We start from the raw sequence: 26204 nt of genomic DNA on the forward strand, positions 1-26204 counted from the left end.
TTCTATATATATGTACTGTTGGAAGAGGTTATAAATATAGACTAGATATAGTATATATTATATGGATAAATCTATACTATTATTTAATCCTCATATTAATTTTGGTGTCATGTGTACCAGAATAGACTTCTATCAACCCAACTCTTGGGAATCTCCAAACTCTCTTGTTGAGATTCATGCGCTGTATAAAATTAGTATTTACTACAGCCCCACATTTTCTGGGAAGCCAAATGTAAGTGTATTGGGCCGTTTGGTGGGGAGGATGAAAAATAAGCATAATACCTTCAACATTTGGAATTGGTAAAAGTTGCAGTGTGGTGTGCTTGAATGTATAATTGTGGTTCTCTGATGGACATTTTCTCCATAAACTTGAGAGGACCTACACGCCAGTTATTTATTATCAAGTGACAGCACAGTGATTTGAGTGTTGCGAAAGATAGAATCAACTGAATTTCAAAAAATCATAAATTATTTATCAAAAAGTAATATGAGCTAAAAACAACATTTTCATCCCAATAACTAACATGCATTATTAAAAGGAGAAAGAAGAAATTTCTTTCAATAATTAAACAATACATTCAAGCAACAAAGGACCTTACTGAGAAATGGTTTTAAAGCAGAGAAAGGAGTAACTCTTTTAAGGCATAACTTAAAACCTAAGAAAGGACAAGGAGCAATGTGAAGGGAACCCTTTCAGATATATATCAATATTGTCATGAAACAATCCAAGGATAATTATCTAAATCATACAATAACATTTAAGGGGTTCAACAATCCATCAAATATTAAAATGGGAGTTGGCTTTTCTTTCTTCAGTAAGACCAATTTTTAACACAAGCACTGAAAACATTGAATTTTGCAAGAACAATCAAAAGGTCAATGCATAATCTGTACCAAGAAATATCAAGTGTTCTGGAAAATGATGAACAATACACATATAAAAGCGAATTCATTCCCAGACATCAGCAAAAACTGAATCATCAAGACACAGGGGAAAGACAATTTTCTATATCTTCATCTACAAATTGTACCATTATAAAATCGGATTTCAAGGTTCAAGCTTCTTGTTTTCTAGATCAGTTCCTAAAAGAAGTGTACAAATCGGAAAAAATTCTTCAAAGAATATGACACCTACAAGTCAACTATACTAAAATAGCATTATATAAAAAAAAAAAAAAAAAAAACTATACCAAAATCGCCAAAAAAATTTTACTCGACAGGCTTTGTGTAGCTTCCTGGGATATTTACTAGCTTTGCACGATGAGTGTTTTGATCAACCTCCACTTTAAGACCAAGTCTGGCAAGTTCAGGCATGTCAACAGACCCTTGTAGCTGTAAATCAGCTACTATCTGTTGGTTTTCTGCATTACCTTCTAATAAATTTCTCAAAAACCAAATTCCCCATTCCCTCAAATACGGGTTGTCATCATCAGTAACACACTACTGTAACAACAATGGAATCCCACTTTTCTGCCTTATTTCATCCTGCACGTTCTTCCTTCTATAGGCACAATTCCCAATTATCACAACCAAATCTCTCCGAAATCCTTTGTAAGGGCAGAGTTTTGTTGAACCCAAATTCAGATCTAAGGTTTCCCCATCCTTCAGGGTTTTTCTTATGATTGCTGGCGGCTCAAGATCATAAAGCAATGATAAAATAACATCTGTAAGATCATTGGATAGTAGCAAATCAACAACATCTACAGAATCTTTCTTCAAGTCTCCTAGACCGTCTTGAGCGCAGATATCCCTCAAAAAAATGAGGGAATATCCCATAACATCAACAGATGTAGAGCCAGTTGGAAGACCAGATTTGGCTCTAGCACCAAAATCAACAATACTTACTGATCTCTTAAATATTCCAAGAACACACAATGCAGTCTCATTGGGAACTCTTACTTTATTAATTCTTCATTTAGGATCTCAGATATGATTCGCAGAAGAAATGCCTGCTCCGATGAGAAAACATTATCCCCTAAAGCAGTGTTTCCCCTATCCTCAGAAGCATTGCCTTCACATAATTTAAAGAACAGTGCAGGGAAGTGAATGTCTTTCAAACATAATCTTGAGAGAAGTAACTTAAACCAATCTTCTCTAGAACCAACTGGTATTAAAAGATAATAGAAAAAAGAGAGATCTAGAGTTAGCTAAATCTATCTAAAACAAAGTAGGGAACATAGTGAAAGAACTTAAAATCAAAGGCTCATCATTTGTACCTGAAGCGATGGTCGGAATTATGCCAGCTACAATAGGCAACCCCGGATCTCTACATAGCTCAATATCCAGTGCAGGCCTTCCATCACAACAGGTGTATAAAATCATACACAACGGATCACTGGTCTTCTGACTACGGATGCTTGCTAGTATGAAAAACTCGTTAGGGAACATCTTAAGCCAAATATCATGTTGATGTTCTGCTCCAGCCAATGAAACATTTGCCAGAACTTGCAAACTCAAACGAATAATCCCAAAATATGGATCAGAAAGAAGTGATGGAGAACAGTTTCAATTCCATTATGCTCAACAAACGAATTCTGATTGGCAACTTCTCCAGCACATAGATTCCTAAGAAGCTTCATAGCTTGCATGAGATATTCTCGACTTGATGCACGATGGAGAGATTCAACAAGCTTCAAAACAGTAGGAAGGATATTCTTTGAAGCAAGTTCTCCACAGCCAACAGCAGCTCTAGAATCTTTTATTAGAATCTCTAGGGCTTGTTGTAGCGAAGACGAATTTGATGCGCTTAGTAAAGGCTGCAAAACATCATTGGGATAGTTGAGCTCTGGCAATGATTCCCCAACCATTGCAGGACCTGTTTGCGAACTTGCAAACAAGGCAATTATCTGCAAGAAAGGGACAAGAAGACTGATTTTACATTTGTTAAAAACAGTCTATTTTGGTTATATTTTTCACAAGAAATTACATAAATATTTATACACATAGTGAGCTAACTTAGGAAACTTCGCACTAGAAAACAGACTAATTCTAGGGATGCTGTACCTAAAAACAGCCATAAAGTTAGGGATAAAATATTTACAGAATCCTATTTGATACACTCAAATATTCCTTAATTAGGAAACTGAAATCTGATACTCCCCCTCAAGCTGGGAAGTGGATATCATCCATTCTCAGCTTGCTTACTAATTTCTAAAACAACTTCCCAAACAATCCTTTGGTAAGTATGTCTGCTAGTTGTCCATCAGTGGACACAAATGGAGTGCAAATTAAGCCACTGTCCAGTTTTTCCTTTATAAAATATCTGTCAACCTCAACGTGCTTCGTTCAATCATGTTGAACTGGATTATGTGCAATATTGATAGCAGACTTATTATCACAATACAACTTCATTGGACCTTCCCACTTGATCTTCAAATCTTCCAAAATAATTTTTAGCCATAACAACTCACAAACTCCAAGAGCCATCGCCCTAAATTCAACTTCTGCAATAGATCTAGCCACAACATTTTGTTTTTTACTCCTCCAAGTCACAAGGTTGCCTCCTAGGAAAGTGTAATAGCCCGAGGTTGATCTTCTATCAACCATAGATCCTGCATAATCTGCATCAGTATAGGCTTCAAGGGTTAAATTCTCCCCTTTTTTTAAATAAGATTCCTTTGCCTGGCGTACCCTTTAAGTATTGTAGAATCTGATATACGGCTCTAAGATGTGATTCTTTGGGATTGTGCATAAACTGACTTACAACACCTACTGCATAGGCAATATCTGGTCTGGTATGAGACAAGTAAATGAGCTTCCCCACAAGTCTTTGATATGACCTTTTATCAACTATTGCATCTTCTAGTGCATTTCCAAGTCTGTGGTTCACCTCTATGGGTGTCTTTGTTGGTTTACAGCCCAACTTGCCCGTCTCTGTCAACAAATCAACTATGTATTTTTGCTGAGATATGAATATTCCTTCCCGAGAATGTGCCACTTCAATACCAAGGAAATATTTTAACTTACCGAGCTCTTTAACTTCGAATTCTTTTACTAGGCATTTCTTTAAATTCTCCATTCCTTCTAGATCATCACCAGTCACTATAATGTCATCAACATAGACTAATAAAGCAGTCACTCCCCCTAAAGATGAGTGTTTTACGAACAAAGTCTGATCTCCTTGACTCTGTTTATACCCCAACTTGAGCATTACTTTGGTAAATCTTCCAAACCAAGCCCTCGGGGACTGTTTTAGTCCGTACAAAGCCTTTTTTAGTCTGCAAACTACCTGTCCTATATTTGGACCGAATCCTGGAGGAACATCCATATAGACTTCCTCCTCAAGCTCACCGTGTAAAAAGGCATTTTTGATGTCAAATTGCTGTAATTTCCAACCTCGATTGGCAGCTAGTGACAACAACACTCTTACAGTGTTCATCTTTGCAACAAGGACAAATGTCTCAAGGTAGTCTATTCCATATATTTGAGTGTACCCTTTAGCAACCAATCTTGCTACCATCTGACTTATATTTCACTATGTACACCCAGTGACATCCCACTGGTTTCTTTCCTCTCGGTAATTTCACTAAGTCCCATGTCTTATTTTTTTCAAGAGCTTCCATTTCAACTTTCATGGCATTTTTCCAATTCTCATCTTCTAATGCCTCGAATATAGTTTTGGGAATGGAGATAGAATTTAGGCTAGTAAGAAAGGCTTTGTGGTTATAGACAAGTTTTTGTAAGACATGAATAGGTACAAGGGATGTTTTGTACAGGCTCTAGTCCCCTTTCTAATAGCAATGGGAAAATCATCTAAATTTGCAGTATTAGAATTCAAAGTAAGTTCAGCAATTACCTCAGGTCGTAAAGGAGAAGAAGATGATTGAACTTGCACCGGTGCCTTCTTCCTTGAGTAAACCAGTAAAGGACGAGTAGTGTTCTGAATTCCTCTTGGTGATTTGGGTGTGTTAAGCTCTGTTTCAGGTTGTATAGGGGTCATTGTTTCAAGTCGGGCAAGTTGGTTAGCAGGCAAGGACTGAGTGGGAGTGTTTGGTTGCTGGACAGGAGCTGGAATGCCAAGAAGAAAGAATTCTTTGTCCTTATCTTCTGTGAATAAGATCTCCCCCTGAAGATAAGGACAAGTGAAGAAATTCTCTTGTTCTGCAAAAGTAACATCCGCTGTTACAAAATTTTTTTTTGTAACTGGATGATAGCATTTGTACCCCTTTTGAATGGAAGAATAACCAAGAAAGACACACTTGACAGCTCGTGGATCAAATTTTCCCCTATTTTGAGAATGAACATGTACAAAGGCAACACAGCCAAATATTTTGGGAGTAAGGTTACTTTAAGTATTGAAATCAGGAAAGAATTTTGCTAAAACTTGCATAGGACTTTGAGATTCAAGGACCTTTGTAGGCAATCTATTTATCAAATGAGTAGCAGATAAAACAACCTCCCCCCAGTATTGTTTAGGGACCTTTTTTTGGAACAAAAAGGCTCTTGTAATAGCTAAAATGTGACCATTCTTTCTTTCGGCAACACCATTTTTTGGGGGTGTACTAACATAAGATGACTCATGTATAATGCCTCTTTCTTGGAAATATGTTGAGAGAAATTGATTGAAATAATCCTTGGCATTGTCTAACCTAAACCTTTTTATTTCAGCTCCAAATTGTGTTTTGATCATGTTGTAAAAGGTTAGAAAGACAGACCTTACATCAGATTTTTGTTTTAAAAGAAATATCCAAGACACACGAGTACAATTATCAATAAATGATACAAACCACCGAGCCCCAGAAATATTTGAAATAGTGGATGGCCCCCAAACATCACTATGAATAAGAGTAAAAAGAGTGGATGTTCTTGTATTACTTACTGGAAAAGAAGTACGTTTATGTTTTGCAAGTTCACAGATATCACAATGAAATTTTTCAACAGTTAATCCTTTGAACAATGAAGGAAACATAATTTTAAGGACTCTAAACGATGGATGACCAAGGCGAAGGTGATAGAGCCAAATTTGGTCTTTATTGGTTTTAATAGATTCGGATATGAAAGATAAAGGTGAGGAATTCAGAGCACTAACTTCTTCACTGGATTCTTCAAGATAGTATAGGCCATTTACTTCCTTAGCATGTCCAATCATCCTCCTCGTATTCTGTTACTGAAAAAGACATCGATTGTGATAGAAACAACTTTACAATTAGAGTCTTTGGTAATTCTTTGAATGGATAAAAGTTTGGTAAATAATTTTGGAACATGGACATCTGTTAAAGGGTTTTGTTTATAACAATATCACCCTGACCAGCCACTGTGATCACAGAACCATCAGCTACTGTTATTTTTCTACTACTAGGACAAGGTGTATATGAAACAAATTTTTGTGAGGAGTGGGTCATGTGGTCCGTAGCTCCTGAGTCAACGACCCAAGAACTTTTGGTATCTGTATCCGAGACTTTAAAATCTTGAGAAGAGGATATATCTGAAAAAGCCAAACTACAAGCACCTGTTGAAGAAGATTTTTCCAATGATCCCAACAAATTTTTTAACTTCTCAATTTCTTCTTTATTGAATTCAACAGGTGATTCCTGAGAATTATTTTTTCCATCCAACTGTCTTGCTGTATTTGCTCGCCCTTGTCCTTTTGGTTGTCCACCTTTTTTTGAAAAATTTTTGTTTGTTGTCTGTGGCTTCCCATGGAGTTTCCAGCATCTTTCTTTAGTGTAACAGGTGTTTTTACAGTAGGTGCACCATATCGAATCCCTGTTAATAGGCTTTGTACGTTCTGTCCGTCTATTATCTTCACTAGTTGGCTGCTCCAGGCCAAATCTCCTCTCACTTACAGCTTTTGTAACCAAGGCTAAACTATCCACTTGACTGTTCTCAACCATAACTCCTCTTCTTCCTTCCTCAGCACGAACAATTGCAATTGTCTCATTTAGTGATGGTAGTTCCTCTTTTCCAAGTATTTGAACTCTTACTACATCTGACTCAACATTTAGTCTAGCAAGAAAATCATAAATTCGATCCTTTTCAACGAACCTTTTTAGGAGTGTTGCATCTTCACTACACTTCATCTGAATGCACTGCTAATGATCCATCTCTTGCCATAAACTTTGCAACAGATTGGAATACTCCGTGATTGATCGACTTCCTTGCTTGGTGGATGAAATCTTAGTCTTGATTTCATAGATTTGAGCAACATCTCTAACTTTAGAATAAATCTGCTTCACAGCTTCCCATATTTCTTTGGATGTGTTAATAAACATGCATGTATCATTGATTTCTGGCATCATAGAGTTCCATAACCAAGACATTACCATAGAGTCTTGTTCATCCCAAGCATCAAACTTAGGGTCTCCTTCTTTAGGTCCAGTTCCAAGTAAGTGACTCAGCTTTCCTCTTCCCTTCAAGAACATACGAACCAGTTGAGACCACTTCAGGTAATTTTTCCCATTTAGCCTGTAGGCTACTTGGATACTCTGAAACTCACTTGTTGGGTTTGAGTTGGTCACAGAAACTTCTGAGACATCCCCAGTGTTACTGATCTGGACAGTTTCAATCATGTTTCGTTTCAAAAAATTCTACAGGCTTGAGGGCTGGTTGGGAGTCAAGAAAAAAAATCGCCAGACAAAGAAAAAAACCCAGAAATCGGGCTAAAAAAGCTCTGATACCATGTTAAAAATAGGCTATTTTGATTATATTTTTCACAAGAAATTACATAGATATTTATACACATAGTGAGCTAACTTAGGAAACTTCACACTAGGAAACAGACTAATTCTAGGGATGCTGTACCTAAAAACAGACTTAAAGTTAGGGATAAAATATTTACAAAATCCTATTTGATACACTCAAATACTCCTTAATTAGGAAACTGAAATATGATAACATTCTTCAAAAGTTATGGAAACCACTAGAACCAAACAAACCGACCTCCCTCATGCCCAAATCAAAAGAAATTATTTGAAGTTTTTTTTCCAGGCTATAATTATGGAACCACCAGTTCAATAAATAATAACATGGAACAAATATGGTAATAAATAATAACAAATAATCAAGTATAAATGAATATAAAATCATTACTTAATTGTTATATTTAAAGTTTCTAATGTTCCATAAAAAAAAAGTTTCTAATGCTGTTTTGTAAAGGGTTTTTGAAAACTCAAATCTGATTGGAAAAATAATGCCCATTTTAAAACTAGTTCTGTAGTCAAACCTGTCTTTAAAAAAAAGCATTAAATGAATAAAAAAATAGAACTGACTAAAAACAAAGCAAATATCTGTCTTTTAAGTAGAGCAAAAGAACAAAGCTTTGAAGCTCCTTAATCAACTAAAGCAAGGACTGTAACTTTTCTTGAACCATACAACCCCACAAAAGCAAATAAAATGGCATTAACCAATACTACAAACAGAAAACATGAGAAAACCAGAGGACTATATTACTACAATACAATGAAATAAAAAGACATGGAAAGTACTGGAGTTAAGTTACTGTAGTGTATCTTATGATTCAAATTCAAAACTTTGCTCAGCTATATTGGGCGGTATTGCCGGTAGTCAAGCCAGAAACTGAAAAAGCACTGGACCTGGCTCCACTGTTCAGGCCATAATTAAGGACCCACCGGTTCAATCTTCTCCATTGGTTTATGTAAAAAGATAAACTCTAAATGCATATTTATGTATTTCACTTCCAGAAGTGGTTTATATAATCATAAAGTTTAATTCCACAAGACCTGAATATATACATAAGTTTGAAGGAAAACGAACCTTCAATAGCTTCACGAGGAGCTTTGAAGCCCAAACCAATGCTCTTCCAGAAACGGTTCCCTCTCTTTCCAGGTTAGTAGATTTCTTGGAGCTGAAAATGACACAGAAAAACAATAGAATCAATAAAGCCCCCATTGAAGAAAAGTGTATATATATATATGAAAAATCTTTCAAGGTTTTCAGTTTTAAGATTACTTTCTTTTGGTTGCTTAAGAATGCTTTTCCGGTGAAAATAAAATTCTAAAAGAAGCTCGCTTTCTATGGGCTTTAAAGAAAATCAACCTTTAGATGAAAATTATCAGCAATATAGGAACAAGAAAACCATTTTACATTCTTCAGAAGTTACAGAAATCACTAGAACCAAACAAGCCGACCCAGTGAAACGTTCATGCCCAAATCAAAGGAAATTATTTGAAGTACTTTTTCCAGGCTACAAAATTATTTAAAATTTTAATAAAAAATTCTGGGTTTTAAAACCAAGAGTTTGTTTAAAGGAAAGGAATTTGACGCACCTTTTGGATGATCAAGAAGGAGCTTTTTACTCAACAATAGTGGCAACTTGTATTCCAACAAAATTGAGCTGAAATTGATCTCGTATACACTGGTATAATGTACAATCTATGCAAAAGCTTTTTGTTGAAAGTTTTGATGAAAAGTTAGGAAATAAGAGATGAGAAGCTGAATAAAAGCTTCGAAGAGTTTAGGGTTTTAGGTTTCAGTTGGTTTTAGATTTTGGCATCGCCAGTTGCAAAGCGTGTCTCACGGGTAAATTGCACTTATAGTCACTCAACTATGCTTTTAGTTTTATTTTAGTTATTCAATTATTAATTTTTTTATTAACTCTACCCCCTTTAACTTTTAAAATTTGTTAATTTTTTTAAAGAGGAGTGTCATTGAATGATATGATGTATTTATCTAAAATATGATATTTATATAATTGGATTAAACCAACTGGAATTTTTTAATGTATAATTAATTTAAGAAAGTTAAAATTATTGAATTTTTTAGATTTAGGACATTGAATTTAAATAATTAAATCAAAAGAATTAATAATTGGTGACCAAAACAGAAGCTAATTGCCATTTTTTATTGTTACTTTGTAAAACCCTTAAACCCCGGATTTCTCTGGCTTTTACTCCAGTACCTCAATGAACATGGCCAAACGCGAAATAGAAATCCTACGAGGGCATGAGCTAAGGCTCCTTCGCTGCACCCTCTGTCAACCTCCGTCTGATCCTTCTTCTCACCTCCAACCTTCTGGTTTCGCTGCTTCCCTTCCTCCTCTCCACGCTCTTATCTCCGACTTCCTCACTTCCGTCGAGTCCGGGAACTACCTTGGGGCCCTTTCCTCGGACGCCGCACGACTCGTCCTTGCCTCCCCCGACTCCGACCTCTCTTCTCTCTCGCCTGACCGAGTTTACTCCGACTTACTAGACCGAGTCGAATCATTCATCAATGAACCTTCCATTGACGATGCGGAAAAAGCTTGTAGGATTGTTCTTGTTGTGTGCGTTGCTGTGGCCGCTTTATTCTGGTTCATTCAATGCAATTTGACTGGGTAAGGCCTTCGATTTCTTGTAAAATGTAAAAGTGACTGCTACCGTTTGTTTGCAGCTCTTTTACTCTCCTTTTACTTTCCGAATAATATATATATCATAGTAACTGAGTTTTGATATGAAATCCAACAATATTCTTGAAAATTGAACAAAAAAAATGCATTTTAATAAAACAAGAAAATGTGTTTATTTTTTATGTAAGAATTATGTTAAAATTGGAATTGTATTTAGTTTTTATGTTTGGTTTTAATCGTTTATGAATATTCTTTTTTTTCTATTTCTTTTATTTTAAAACTAATTCATTTCCTTTTTTTTCTTAAAATAAATTTTGAATTTAAAAACTAGGCCGGTGAATAGGTTACCAAAGCGTCCACTACCAATGAAAGCATGGTGGGAAGGAAGTGAGATGGTGGAATGGGAAAATTGGGCGAGGAATCAACTCATGGCTGCTGGCTCAGACTTGCTTGGCAAGTTCTGTTATCTTCAGGTATATATATTATCAGTTCTTAAGCCTGTCCTCCAATTTCATAAAATAATGTTAATTTTTTTGCTTGTTGCTGCTTTACTGTTTGCTTTTCACTTTTGAAGCAATGAGCAAAAACTTTTAGATTGGGTATCTAAGTGAAAGAGAGCAATTTGAAGAATTATAGCATTAGATGAATCTTCTTCTTTAAATAATTGTTATATTTTAATTAGCCCTTTCTTTAGTTATTTACTCAGTTTTCTAGCCACATAGTAGAAAGCAAGTAGGATAATAAAGGTGAGTCTTGTTTTGCTTGATAAGATACGGGAGTGGGAAGATGGAAAAAGTTTTGGTGATTTTGTTTTCTCATGCTTATTTAAGAGAGAAGAGTGATAGGAGAAAAAATGGAAGTATTTCCTATCTTCATGTTAACAAAAAAGATAATCTCCAATTGGAAAGATTTTGGAAGAGAAAATGGGAGGCATGTCAGTTGAGTGTTGGTAATTTACAGTGCTATTCATATATATATATATATGTTTGCTGTTTTATGTCCAGCTACGGGGGTTTAACGTTAAATAATGGGGTTTCATATCTTTGTTTTCAGTTTCAACTCTACAAACTACAAAGCAATGTATGAAACAATATTTTTCTTTCCATGCGCTTTTCCATCTTTCCAAACTAGTATACTAGTTCAAATAAACTGATTCTTTTTTACTTCCGTTTTAGTCTTTTTGTTCTCAACTTCCCATAATTTTAACTGGTACAGAGTATTAGGCTTTCATTGTTTTTTTCTCCTTGATGTTTGCAAGTTAATTTTGCCTTTTCTTAAAACAGAAGCAGATTGTGAAATGCAAATCATTATAAGAAAAATAACAATAAACTCATAGTATTATCCGTTATAGAAGTGAATTGCTTTCTAGGTAAGCTTAATTATATTAATAATGCCCGCATGTGCCCTGTATAAAATTTGAGAATTGAAATCTGTTCCTCGAATTCCATTTGTTTGAGGATCTAGTTGTGTTATTTTGGACGATGCTCTTGTTTTCTACTTTATAGTTTGAGTTCTATAAATTTAGTTAAGATTGTTTTGTCTGCTTTGTAGTACATAGTTTTTGCCAAAATGTTACTCCTGAAGACAAGTGATCTACCATTTGAAGCAAGTTTCATGTCCACATTTAAGATCAGGAGCATTTCATGGTGGCTGTTTAGAGCTTTACTTATTCATCAACAAATTTTGGATGAGCGGTCTTCTTCCCTTTTTGAGTTATTGCAAGTATTTAAGGGTGAAACTTTAGGTCATTTTGGAAGTTTGGAAAAAGTGACAAGTTACTGGGGTGCTCAATTACAAGATGGGGAAGCATCTACAATTGTTTCAATGGTTCATTTAGAAGCAGGGGTGCTAGAATATATTTATGGCAGACTTGATCCTTGTAGGTGAGTTTCTTGTAAGCATGGTCTATTGGATAAGCTTATTACAAATTTATTGATTTTTATTCAAAAGATATTGAAAAAATCTTGCCTTAATGGAATTGTACATACATGTGTGGAGCTACTTATTTACACTGGAGAAGATTATCCCTCCTTTTTACCATCCCATGTGATTTTTTTTTCCATCAATTAATTTCTCATTGTTTTGATTTTTTGTTGCATGCTTCAGAATTTGAGAGGCTAGCATGCTCCAAATGACATATTTTGCCTGTCAATATTTATTTGTGGTATTACTCAACAAATATTTGTTTTTAACAGGTTTTACCTGGTGGGCCATACCTTTTCTCTAGACATGGTCGTTGCTTAAATTTTTTATTTTGAGTGTCAACATTTTATGCCATGTGTAAAATATGAAGAGGGAAATCTAGTAATTCAATCATTGGGAAAATATTGGAAGCCTGATATTCTCGCTTTGTAGGTGATTCTATGCTTTGCAATTTTTCTCTTCAAACCTTTTTCAAGTTCTCCAACCATGATTATTAGATGCTTGGCCTGAAGTTCCAACTGGTATAAGGTGCTTTGGTTTTCAAGCTTACTTTTATTCATTGAATTCATTTTGCTCATTTCAGGCGAGATTTGGAGTCAGCTGAAGTGGCAGCTGGTCTTCAGCTCTCTGTTACTGGTATTCTTGGCTTACGTACTGTACATCAGGTAAATGTTGAGAAGGTCTTAATAATGCCTTTTGTGAATTATCATTCAGTTACCCTTAATATTAAAAATTATTTTTCCTTAGGTAGAACCAAAGGCACAAATGATATTGGTTGCAAATACAAGCTCGAAATCAGTAAGCGGTGATATAAACACTTCCATAGCTCCTGACACGCAATTGACTGGTCCCAATGTCAGTGAAGCATCTGACATATATATGACCCCAAAGCTGGTAGAGAATGGTAATGGTTTTGGAAAGAATGAGTGTGGTTGTGTTGTGTCCACTTTAACAACAGCCCAGCAGGCAGTGGTTTTAGCACAATGCCTGCTGATTGAGAAGAGTAGTCCGCATGGTGAAATGCAAGGTAAGGGGATAAAATATTAGTGGATTGGACCTTTTGCTGGTATGAGCATTGCTTTTGGTTTTCTTTTATTTATCTATATTATAACATGATATATAAAATCTTTTGCTAAGGCGATATTATTCTCTAGGCTATACTTCCTTTTTCTTCACAATTTTTAGCTTGTTTGGCTTGGTCACTAAAGAGTAAAAGATGTTCACAAATTGAAATTACTTGAAATAATTAAGAACAAACAATTTATTTATTTGTCTATCATTTACTCATTCTTTTCCTACAGAAGTTTCATCTTAAAGCTTTCATAAACTTATTTTTAAGCTTTAGAGAAGTTTTTGATGTCTAATTTTGCTCCCCTTCATCTTCAGTCTAGATTAGTTGTGGGAAAAGCAAAATAATTGCATTATTGGTACTCTTCATTGATGTACCATTTTTGGAACTCTATAGGCATATACTAAGTTGTAGCTATCTCTCCTGTATCATACATACCTTTGTGTTGTTATTATAGCTCTGATATCATATAAGTTTAGAAAAAAGTAAACCGGATTCTTCTTATTTGTTGATTATGGAAAATACTGGAATTATAAGTATGAAAAGAAATTACCAATGAATCCCTTAATCCTAGCAGCACAAAATAAAATCCCTTAATTTAAGGGATAAATGTCATATTCCCTTATCTAAAAAGAGAAACAAAATATCAGTGAAACTAGAGACTAATGCCTAGTAAATAGGAATTACTTTTATTATCTTTGCTAACTATCGGACAGTGATTGTAAATGTCTACATGGCTTTCTTTTTGTCATAATATACATATTTAAATTTTCTGTTCTATGTCTGTTTTCTTTGCTAACTATCGGACAGTGATTGTAAATGTCTACATGGCTTTCTTTTTTTCATAATATACATATTTAAAATTTACTGTTTTATGTCTGTTTCAGGTTGGGATATGGCTCCATATATTGAGGCGATTGATTCTCAAAAATCATCATACTTCATTGTAAGCTGATTATTGCAAGAGTATCCAGTTATTTGTGTCAAAAAAATTTGTCTACAAGTTTGTTTGGGGTTTTAATCTTTAATTTTTAACTGGATGAAATGTGAATTATATTCCTCGAAAATTTTGTGCTTTACAAAAGTAGCTTTCCTTGAAATAAGCATGTCAGAATTGAATATGCAATCTAAATGTAGTCAAGATAGTCAAGTGATAGTGGCTTGTCCCAAATAAAGATGATTTAACCACCATCACCATTATGTATAAGATGAACTATTAGTTTTTTCTTTTTCTAAATGCTGAAGGTTGTTCAGTATTGAAATGATCTTAAGCTTTAATTTGGTTTGCTGCTTGCTTTGAACTTGTTTCAGTTGAAGTGCTTCTGTAACATATTACGAATTCGTTGGGAGTCAACTCGCAGTCGCACCAAGCAGCGTGCTCTAGAGATGATGGATAACTTGGTAATACTAGTGTCCAAGTATTGATGCTTTTCTGGCCTTGTTTAAAATTATGGTGTGGCTTTGTCATTTTATTCCCTGCTTTATCTTTGCTTATGTTTGATTTTGTAATCACAATGTCCAATTAATAATTTAACATTTATTTCTACTGAACATATTATTTTGATTTACAGTATGCATACATAGTTTTTGATACTCTGTACTACTTCAAATAATGTGATGAATGCCAAAATTTTATATCCTTTCTACCATTGTGTTGAGTAACTAATCATGCATCTTGCCTTAGTGAGTTGCTTTTTATGACATTGAACAAGATTTTTTTCTAAGAAGTTGACTTCGGGTGTTTATAAGCTGTTGCTTCTTTTATCTGTCTTTTCTTTTCTTAAGTTTACTCTATATGCATAAAGATTTTCAATTCTAGTATATTTGGGGCCCATTTCAATTTTTAACATACTTATTTTGCACTATTTCAGGTTGAGAGTATTCATAAGCCTTCACCTGGGGTTCCACTGAGGCTTCCTTTTTGTTTTTCTGTTTATATCCCGACAATTCCTGCTCTTCGGAAGTAAATCTTTTGTTTTTTTGGCACTAAGTTGCATCATACTTACAATCTTGTTTTATGTAGTTTGTATTTTATCTTCTTTAATGGAGCTGATTGTTTTTAACAATTTCTTGCAGTGTTTCTTTATTCATTTTTTCTCCTTTTCCTCGTAATTTCAGGCAATATGGTGATATTTTAGTTAGTTGTGGCTTGATTGGAGAGGCGCTTAAAATCTTTGAGGATTTAGAGTTGTGGGATAATCTAATATACTGCTACAGGTATGATGAACTATAGCGTCTCTGTTTTGAGTTACCTTTTCTTCTGTGTTTATCCATGGTTTTGTTTCTTTTTGGAACTCTGTTTCCTATTTCAATCTCATGTGAGATATGGCATATGCTTAAACAGCAAATTAGAGAAGAAAGCAGCTGCTGTTGAACTCATCAAGGAGCAGCTGTCTAGGATGCCAAATGACCCAAAGTTATGGTAAGGGGGATTACCTATTTTTATTCCTTTTATTCCAGTTTACAAATGCTTGTACCTAGGCTAAAGATGTCGGTCACCACGTTTACATTCTACATTTGCTAAAAATCATAATTAATGAACATGAACAAATAGCTAAAATGTAATACTGCTTATAACATAACAATTCTATATTAAAGTAAAATAATGCATCATGTTATTCAAAATGTTTGCCATTTAACTATAAGTGTTCAAAAATATTTTTTGGTTTTATTTCCAAATGCCTATTTTGCCTTCTCAAAGTAAAACATTAATAACAAAGTCAACACCCATATAGGGTAATAATACATTTTCACATTTAATTTTGATTTCAGTGTAATACCGATCCTAACATAACAAGTCTATATAGAAGTCAAATCAAGCATTATGTCTTTCAAAACGTTTGCAATTTAATTTTATGTTCTTTAATATATCCAAGCACGTTTTTTAGCTTTTCTATAATATACATATTTCTTTTATATACTAAAATTCAGATACTGTAAAATTAATTGAACTTCTTATTTTAAGTCTTTGTATCTTGTCAACCGAGTTGGCTTTGGTAAGTTCCAATGTGAATAAAAAAGATTAAAATTAAAACTAAAATTCAATTTAAAAATATTTTGGAACTCGCTTATTGAGTTCCAATCTATGCGAAGAGAGCTCTTGGAACATGTAAATTTAAGGATGAGTCCAAGCATTAGATGCAAAATCTGTAAAATTTTTATGTTCAGAACTTGCCATCTATGTGTGTTTCCTTCATGCTGAAAAAAGTGCATTTTGAGAATTAATTTTTAAGTATTGATATTTTGATATATAATAAAAAAGATATATTTGTATAAAAAAGCCATTTCTTCCTTGTGCTTCTGCTAGCAAACATCAATAACCAAGTTAACAAGCACATCGAGTAGACATTTTTGCATTTAATTCTGATTTCATTATTAATTATTTTATCCTTTTTTAAAATTTATTTTTTTGTTTGCAGTTATGTAATAATGAAAAATTAAAATGCAACATCTATTTTAATTGTTCAATAAAATTAAAATGTCTTAGAGATAGTTAATCATGTGAACTATAGACATTACAGAAAATCATATTAAAGCCAATTACCTATATATTTTAATTATTTATGTACATTTTATTTCAGTAATATTTTTAATTATTAGAAATATTATGGACCGCTAAGATTATAATATATCTTTGGGTTTTAACCTAGGGCTTGGATTAAAACTTTATTTGCAAGTAAATCTAGTGTAAATAAGCTATAAACTTTACAACCGATGATATAATTATTTCCTTTGAATTAATAGAGAGAAATTAGAGGCTTTTTATAACTCTTATGTATGGTTTATTGCATTTTAAAATGCAACACCAATTAGAGGCTTTCTTACCCATTTGCTCACCCTAATTCTATTGATTTTCTGTTGTTTCCCCCTGAATCACGTCACTTTATTATGGTTTTATGTTGTATATGTTTTTTGGTTTATCATGGTTGTTTTCGGTGTTTACCTTGGAGGTAAGTAATTAATTAATATAGTATCCAAAGTGGTATATTGCATTTTAATTATTTTGAAAATTATTATTATGTCGAAAAACTAAATGTACACTTTGTAAGATCATTATTCAATGTAAAATGAATCACAAAATTGGCCTTTTTAGTAGCATGAAGTGTGTGATAGTTTTAAATGAGTTATTTTCTCTGACAAATAATTAAGAAATCATAAGAAAATACAGAAGTATTACTCTTCTTGGTCATCTAACTATTGTGATCCAAAGAGTTAGAAACAAAATAAAATACAAGAGAAAGAACAAAACGGGAGAAGAAGAAAAGGGTTCTCTTTACTATATGTTTCAAGTAGTACAATAAGTAGATATATATACAACCTAGAGAATCAAATCTAGAGAATGAAATCATATCTTTAGAATCAAGTCAAATTTTGGTGCTAAAATCAAGCAATCTAAAGTCAGCCCTATAAAGTAAATAAATATTTATATGCTATATTTATAACACCCCCCCCCTCAAGCTGGATCATATATGTCAATGATGCCTAGCTTGTTACAAATATAGTCAATCCTAGAACCATTTAAAGCTTTTTTGAAGATGTCACCTAGTTGTTCACTAGTCTTGACATAACTAGTAGAGGCAATTTTATTGGATTTTCTCACGAATGAAATGGATGGTTATGGCAACTTGGGTTTTAGTTGCTATTATTTCCCGTGGTGGACACGAATTAATTTTGTTATTTTTGTTTTACGCTTTATATACATATGATAATATGTAAATATGCACCTATGTATATAAACTAAAATTAGTGTAATGTATGGTAAAATGTAATTTTTAATTTGTAGGTGTTCATTGGGTGATATTACACATAGTGATGCCTGTTATGAGAAAGCCTTGGAAGTTTCAAATGATAGGTCAGCACGAGCTAAGGTGACTGGCTTATGTTGCTTATGGTTAAATTGGTTTCAGTATGTCTTGTTTTAGTATTATTATATTTGGTCTTTAATTTAATTTTTTTAATTTTTTTTATTTCCTTCTCTGTGTGCCAGCGGTGTCTTGCCTATAATGCATATGGAAGAGGAGAGTATGAGAAATCTAAGATCCTATGGTATATCTGCTTCATTGTTTCTTCTGCTGTTTCTGTTACAATTGGACTTTTAGTTTTTGTAGCTTATAATTGATTTGGCTGGACATAAAACAAAAAGGATCATTTGGCTGAAAAACTGATTACAATTGACTCAGGGAGTCTGCCTTGGCCTTGAATTCGTTGTATTCAAATGGATGGTTTGCACTAGGTGCTGCTGCATTGAAGGTAAGCAACTTGATATTTCTGTTTTGCTTTTTGTGCTAGGCAAACTTGTTGATCTGTTTATTAGGTTTTACACCAATTTTGCACGCTTAGAGTGTATATAACTAAATGGATTCTTTTTGTGCAAGTTTGTTTCTGTTTTAAAGCTTTTAACCTTACCATTAACATCATGCTGTACAGGCTAGGAATGTTGAAAAGGCCCTTGATGGTTTTACTCGTGCAGTGCAACTTGATCCTGAAAATGGAGAGGCTTGGAATAATATTGCTTGTTTGTATGCTCTTTTCTCTTTCATCTGTCATACGTTTTCATTTGTTTCTGCAAGATATTCATACATTTCTCTTCTGGCAATGCCAATCACTGATTTTTTTCACAGGATATTTGTGTTTGGAATTTCTCAAATGAATAGGGGCTGGTTTTTTTTTTTTCAGCTTTGGCATTTTTTTCTGTATGCTTCATTTTTTTTTCCTTTTTTTTTATACATGCGTCTTAAATATGGATTATTATCATTGTCTAGATGAATTAACTGGTTTAATGAAAATTGGTTATTTTAGTTTTTACCTGCTTCTGGTTTCAGGTCAGTGTACAGTGAATTCTGAAAATTTTTTATAACCTTTTACCCAGAACTGTTTTAGGATGGCTCCAGTTAACCCTGTGGCTTGTTTTACTATTCAAAACATAATGAAATTTATTAAGTAGTACCTTAGTTTGAACTAGCCTAAACAGAGATCATGTTGCTTAGGTAAAAAATTAATAATGCCTTGATGTCAAAAGATTATATTCTAATTTAAAGATTAAATTTTGGATAAATTTATTTGATTAACTTAGCAATTAACATAAATGCACCTACTTGATTGATTAAAAAGTAAAATAAAAAGAATTTAACTAATATTAATGAATGAGGTTTAGACCAAAAGTATTACTAAATTTATAATTATGAACTTTACAAGGGATAAATTACGAAAAAAAATCTTCGAGGGATTAAACATCAATATAACTTATTTTTTAAGGTAGTTTAAGATTGTTAAATTTTTTTTTTTTGGGGGGGGGAGGTGGTGGGGATACAAATATACCTTATTTTAAATGGTAATATAAAGGATTTAAAGAAAATTTATAATATTTGCCCCCCCCCCTGACCGTTCAACTCTTGATTGGGCACTGCAGATATGTCAATTTAATATGATAATGTTTATAATTGATATGACAAGATAACTGATGATATTCCCGTATAGGAAAAGATAGTGAAAAGAAAGGATGATGAACCCTTTTATCATGTCATTAGAATTTCAGTCCTATCAAAAGAAAGAATAGGGAGTACATTTTGGCCCCATTTAATATTCGATATTACTATTATTTGTGTGCATGCTTGTCTCTATATGTATGTGTTTTTGAAAATTCTGCTTGTGAGAAAAGAAAAATAGGCTCAATGAATTATGGAAACATAGGTGAATTGCTTATTGCATGTACCATAGAATGGTTTCAATTTATATTACTTGGCTTAGGGATGAGTCTCAGATAGGAGTATGCGTCCAACATAGGTAGTTCAACTTTTTTAAGTTTTTGGAGTGTCGAACCTTTGTACTCTTATGTCCTCTATATGCATGTTGGACATGGATGGTTTGTAGAAAGTGAAGAGAAGCAACTTAACATTCTATATTTGTGCCACATGTAATTGCAAAAGGTAAAATTACTATGTAGAAGTGACATTTTGAAGTGGAAATATAGACTTACGACTGGAATACATCTAAATATTTTCGTCTGGTTGTAGCTACTATTTAAGAAAGTTATTACTGGAGTCATACTAAGGAAGAGTTGTTTGTTATGGAACTAAAGCCAAGCCAAGTTCAAGTTTCATTAGGCTTGTTTGGTAGCTTAGAGATGCTTTTTGAGAGATATCTTTACTGAACTATGTTTTCATATTTTTTGCATCTGAATCAAATATCACTATTTGAGTTTTCTGCTTCGTTGTGTGTGGGAATTTATCCATCATAGTTCCTTTCCAAATTTTGATGGAATTTGTGTTGTTATTTTCAATCATATTAGCGTTGGTTCATGGTAAATTTTATCTATTTGATATCTGTTGACGATGCAGGCATATGATTAAGAGGAAGAGCAAAGAGTCCTTTATTGCCTTCAAGGAGGCCTTGAAATATAAGTACTGCTTTTTTCACCTTGATTCAATCACACATTATGCACACACCAGACCGTATTCTCAAACACTCTGTTTATTGCTATATGGTACCGACAACCTTCTTTGGTGACAGACGAGATAGCTGGCAGATGTGGGAGAACTACAGTCAAGTTTCTTTTGATGTTGGCAATATTGGTCAGGTAATAATCTTGCTTAAGCTGTTTGGTTTTGAGGTGTTATTTTGGTGGTAATAATTAGCCATATTAGTATAGCCAATGTGGTTTAACATTGAGCAAATCTTCTCTTTGGCCCTTCTTGGAAGGCTTTGGTTGATTCGTCTGAAGATATAATATTTGGAGAACTTTTCTGGCCTTTTTATGCAGATGGTGGAGAACATTTTATAGTGTTTAACTATTATTAACTGGTTATTTTGAGTTTCAGATTATTCAAGTTTAATTTAAAATTGAAATCAGTGAGGTTGAGTTTGATTTTGGGTCATTTTTTTATATTAACTTGTAGTTTATTTTTCTTTTTTTTTTAATAAAAATATAAATTATGCTTGATTTAGGTTTCATGTTGTACCAAAAAAACAGGGGTTTCGTGTTGTCATTTGGGGTTCAGCTGAGAGTCATTTTTTGGTTGATCTGGATCTAGGTTACCTCAAGTTCATGTTCAATCAAAATCTCTCCAGGTTTTGGTTTATTGAGGGTTTTTTTCTCTGTTTATTCAGGTTTGGGTTGTTGGGATTTAGGCTTTGCATGGAGGGTGGAGAGGAAAATGTTTGGAGAGAGGACAAAAGTAGGATGGAAAATATGCTTTTGCTTCTGTGCATTTGCTTTGTATGAAATATGGAAAAATGGAGAAAAGGAACTAAGTTTTTCCATCCACTGCTTGGGTTTATGGATTACTTGTTTGTCAGATCTGGTGAAAACAGTTACATTGACAGGTTTTATCTAAATATGCTTTATTTTTTTCCCTTCATCCACCAACTATGGATGGATTTTGTGGGCTTGGAAAGAAAACATCCTCTTCCCTTTTCTTTCCTCTTGATTTTCTCTCCTACCGTAGCTCACCTAAAATTAATCCATTTTGTTTCCCATTTTCGATCTTTTCAGTTTTCTGCTATGCCATGCAAATCCTTAAAGAGTCAAATTAGGTTAAGCTTCAGACTGTATGGGTCAGTCATTCTAGTCAGATTTGCCTTTTCCAGTTCTTTGAACCCAGGAAAAACAAGCTTATTTGTAATAACTTGTTATAAATTACAAGACAGTTCACTGTAATCAATTTTCACCACATTGTGTCTATGAGCTATATGAATCTTTCCTGTTGTCTAAGAGGCTAAATTCTGAACTAGTATGGGCTCAAGTGTATAAATGCAAATGAATTTGAATGGGATAGAAAATAACTTGTGAGTTTGAATGAGCCATTATGTTAAGATAAACTTTTTTTGCACATAAAAGGGAGTGCTTAAATGTAAAATTTTACTGTTCTTTCTGGTTTGTAATCTCAAGATTCTCAGCCTGTGAGCTTTTTCTCAAATAGCCTTCAGTTGAATGACTATTAATCTCAATTTTAATTATGAATATACTTCTATTTGTCTTTTATCTCTCTTTTTATTTTTGTAGTCTCTTGAAGCTATTAAGATGGTGTTAAATATGACCAATAATAAGAGAATTGATGTTGAATTGCTCGAGAAAATCATGCAATATCTGGAGGAAAGGACTTCAGCAAGACTGCCTGCTATAACCAATGATGATGATCTTCCCAGTCAGACCAGTTCTGATTCAATTCCATGTTCTGTTAATCCATCTGCAAATGCTGAGAAGAATGCGGGAAGATTGAGAGAAAATGAGCATTTGTTGGAATTTCTTGGAAAAATTCTACAACAGGTTTCCAATACTTTAATGGTTGTTTTGTTGCTATTTTCCCTTCTTTGAGAGTGTTGCTAAGCTCTCTCATGCGGGGCATCAAAAGTTGTCTCCTTATAGGATTCTTATGCTCAGCACCTATCACTGGACTTCTAAATTCGTGGTCAGATGAATTTGTACTTAAAACATAATGCTTTATGCAGGTGTTACTTGGACTGTGTCAGTTTGGCTAATTTATGTCTATATGATGATATATGTGTGTTTCTAATTGAAATGAGGCTACTCTCTTTGTAGATAGATCTAAGATATGCAAGAAGTAAATAAGCTATCCATTCAGAAACAGTAATAAGTATTGCCACTATACCTTATGTATATGACTTGTCTGATACAGATAGTTCGGAGTGAAAGTCGGCCAGAATTGTGGGGCTTATATGCAAGGTGGCACAGAATTAAAGGTGACCTCACAATGTGCTGTGAAGCACTCTTAAAGCAAGTTAGATCATATCAGGTATCTCCATTAACATTTACAATGCCTTATATTCTGCTGTTGTACTTAAAGCATTATAATTTGCCAAGAACATTCTTTTCCTTGAAGAGTATATGATGTGCTTTTTGACCTATGTTCTGACTTTGTGGTGTCAAAAGTAAGCAGCAAAGAAATTAGGCAAAAATTTGCCATGATAGTTAAGTTATGGAACTTAGCTCAATTTCGAGGAATTCTGCTTTCTGGAAAACAGCCTAGTTTGAGCTAAGTTAAAGTTTGTTATTAAACAAGCCTGAGGTTAAGTGCATGCTTGGATGCTGAAGACTTCTGGTATACATTTTATTTTGATTTGCCTGGCTTTGGACTTTATCCCCCTTTCGTGCTACCACATTTTACATTTGCCTCTTCCTTTCCTTGCCCTTCCTACCTTGAAACTACTTCTTTCTCAATAAAATGGTTCTAGATAGGACTAAAATACAAGTATGATTACTTCCCCCTTTTCTTTATAGTATATCAGTAGAAAGAGTAGGAAAAAGTAATTAATGCCTATCTGAGTTATATGTCTATTTGGAGATCGTCTTTTGTGCCTTATGTGCTATTATTCAGAATTGACCTTGAATGTAATTCTGAACCATGAAGACAACAACAGCAGTCTATTCAGTCTTGGTTGTCTTGCTTTCTCCTGTTTTGTTCTTTCATGCATAGGTTTTTATCCTAATCTAATGAAATAATGACGTGTGCAACCAAATTTGTCATCCTATAGTTGATCTCTAAATAAATGGATTTAAGTGCCCATCATTAATTGTTGTGATGCCATGAGTTTGACTCTCTCTTTCTCTCTCTCTCTCTCTCAGGGATCTAATTTGTGGAAAGATGAAGACCGGTTTAAAAGCTTTGCACAGGCCTCATTGGATCTTTGTGAGGTCTACATGGATATTTCTTCCTCTACCAATAGTCGTCGAGAACTACATACTGCTGAGATGCACTTGAAGAACACTCTAAAACAGGCAAGTAGTTAGTTTTGCGGTTTATGGATCTTGTTGCTGCTGCATTTACCTTTTCCGTGCTTTCTAGCTTAGTCTAAATTTCTCACTTTTTCATATAATTGCGACTTGCTCACTGTTAAAAACTAGTTTTGTATCTTTTTTCGTGTAATTTATTTTTACTGATTCAGCTGTAGGTCTTCACGTTATTCATCCTTCTGATTCATTTTAAGTTTTAAGTTGAAGATATTTTGAATCATAACATCAATGAGAGAAAACTGTCTTTTGTTATAGATGTTTAACATTCCTAATTTGGCAATGTCAACAAACAATGTGTTGGTTACACACTTGGTACCTAAACTATTTCCAAATTCCTTTTTTTAATTGAAATTTTAAAAATTTTTAGTTAGGTACTCAAATCTTTTTTCCTGCACATCAGTTTGCAGTTGCACACGTGACTTGGAATATTCGTGAAATGCATGACTTGTCCTCTAATAGCCAACAAAACATGCAAATATCATTATTTAATTGGATTCTTTTGACATATCACCCATTGACTAACAATCCCAGTTTTATGTGCAAGTTGATGGATGAAAGAAAGTTCGAGTTCCTAATGCAAAACTTATAAACTTTAGGTACCAAATCTGTAATGAATCCAAACAGTTCAATTAACTAAATATTAAGTTTACAAATGGAAACGGAGTGACTTTGCAATAAAATATTGTTGCTCAAGTGTAGTTAATCTTGACCGATTTTTACTCTCTAGTGCTTGAAAAATCAACTAGTATTTTTCCCTAGTCATTTTGTAAGTAGCTGATTGATGAGGTAGAATTGTGGCACTTTTTAGGCTGGGATATTTTCAGACACCGAAGAATTCAGGAAGCTTGAAGCTTGCCTTGATGAAGTAAAGATAAAGCTCCAGGCAGAGACTACAGCTAGTTAAAAGTCAGAACTCAGAAAGTTTGCAGGATTTACTTTCTACTTCTGAGGGTAAGCTTGCAGCCTTCTTTTATCACTATGTGAATTTATGTTTTTGGTTTAGGCTAAATTTTTGCAGTTGTAATCAGTGTTATCAGGATGTGCGCCTGGGCGTGCTCATGTTTTGTGTCTTAGTGCTAGAAAACAAAGGTGCCATGGCCCTAGGTTCTTTTTATTTTAATTGATAGGCATAATTGAAGTTCATTATTTTATTGGATGTACCTTTACTAGTAAGATAAGGGATAGTACTTGTTAACACATGCACAGAGACATTTATACATATTGCATCTTCACTCTAGTGTTTATTTATTTTATATTTTTGGCCACGGGCAATGTAAGGGTTTTAGTGCTTGGATTGCACCTTGAGCTCTCAACAACACTAGTCGTAATCATAGATAAGCAAGCAGTAGTACATCACTTGCTGTTTCACGTTATGCTTTTTTCTTATAGGAACTCAAATGGCTGATAAAACAAAGGCTATACAACTCTGCAAGTTATATAAATGGCCTAATTTCTCCTTCCTGTTTGCTTGGGCTCTGAGTTTAAGATGTGAAAGTCGATAGTCAGAGGAAGAAAAGGAAAGAATAGTTCCCTTTCTAACTAAAACAAAATTGTTTCCTAATGCACTCAGGTTTTACCAGGTGGAGGATTTTATTTAAGAAAAAGAATGATATTTTGAAGATGCTATGCCTATACGTTTAGAAATTCGATAGTCTTGTAAAACCCAAAATTTAGTCTCTAAGTTGTATCATACCCTGTTTGTTTATTTTAGGATTAAATATGTTATTTTAATTTAGTAATCTGATAACCTAATTCAATTTTCCCCTTAGTCTTGTTCAAGTGGTAATTATAAAAGCTGAATACTTTTTAAAAGGCATAATAAATTCTAAGAAATCTTTTTTTAAATATATATTTTTAATAAAAAATCTTAAAAATTTATTTTAAAATTTAAAAATTTCAAAAAATTATGAAAATTAACACTTTAAATTTCAAAAAGAACTTCAAAATAAAAAATCATTTTTAGAAATTCAGAAAGTTATAAAATGAATATATAAAATTTTCAAAACTCAAAAAGAATGTGTTAATTACTTAGATGATAAGTTCGTTCTTGAGCATTTTTCAGCTCAATTTAATAAGTTAAATATTAAAAATATTTTTATTTAAATAAGTATAAAAGATATGTAAAAGTAGCTTTTAAATAATGATATAATATTTAGATCTATTCGAATCCAATCATATAA

At 33.5% G+C, this 26204-nt stretch overlaps 2 protein-coding genes across 3 annotated transcripts; one reads left to right on the top strand and one right to left on the bottom strand.

The window, feature by feature from the left end:
• Nucleotides 1-1209: 1209 nt before the first annotated feature.
• On the bottom strand, nt 1210-3426 carry LOC107917894 (uncharacterized). Its single transcript, XM_041082329.1, has 6 exons — nt 3301-3426; nt 2502-2846; nt 2217-2388; nt 1950-2104; nt 1467-1851; nt 1210-1373 (listed from the first exon to the last, which is right to left on the bottom strand). The coding sequence occupies exons 1-6, from the start codon at nt 3424-3426 to the stop codon at nt 1210-1212; spliced, it is 1347 nt and encodes a 448-aa protein (XP_040938263.1).
• Nucleotides 3427-9795: 6369 nt separating this feature from the next.
• LOC107917895 (tetratricopeptide repeat protein 27 homolog) lies at nt 9796-25729 on the top strand. 2 transcript variants are annotated; one of them, XM_041112859.1, is made up of 21 exons: nt 9796-10270; nt 10614-10755; nt 11834-12165; nt 12789-12870; nt 12953-13232; nt 14162-14220; nt 14586-14675; nt 15146-15237; nt 15393-15491; nt 15619-15696; nt 18058-18142; nt 18262-18320; nt 18455-18524; nt 18702-18793; nt 20612-20674; nt 20784-20850; nt 22276-22539; nt 22910-23026; nt 23857-24009; nt 24833-24975; nt 25414-25729. In XM_041112859.1, the coding sequence occupies exons 1-20, from the start codon at nt 9861-9863 to the stop codon at nt 24926-24928; spliced, it is 2730 nt and encodes a 909-aa protein (XP_040968793.1). In that variant the 5' UTR covers nt 9796-9860; the 3' UTR covers nt 24929-24975; nt 25414-25729. The 2 variants fall into 2 exon arrangements, with proteins under 2 accessions (XP_040968793.1, XP_040968814.1); XM_041112880.1 differs by having other exon boundaries at nt 9806-10270; nt 11912-12165.
• The last annotated feature ends 475 nt before the right edge of the window (nt 25730-26204 follow it).

The sequence above is a fragment of the Gossypium hirsutum genome, chromosome A01, assembly GCF_007990345.1.
Source record: "Gossypium hirsutum isolate 1008001.06 chromosome A01, Gossypium_hirsutum_v2.1, whole genome shotgun sequence".
NCBI lineage: Eukaryota > Viridiplantae > Streptophyta > Magnoliopsida > Malvales > Malvaceae > Gossypium > Gossypium hirsutum.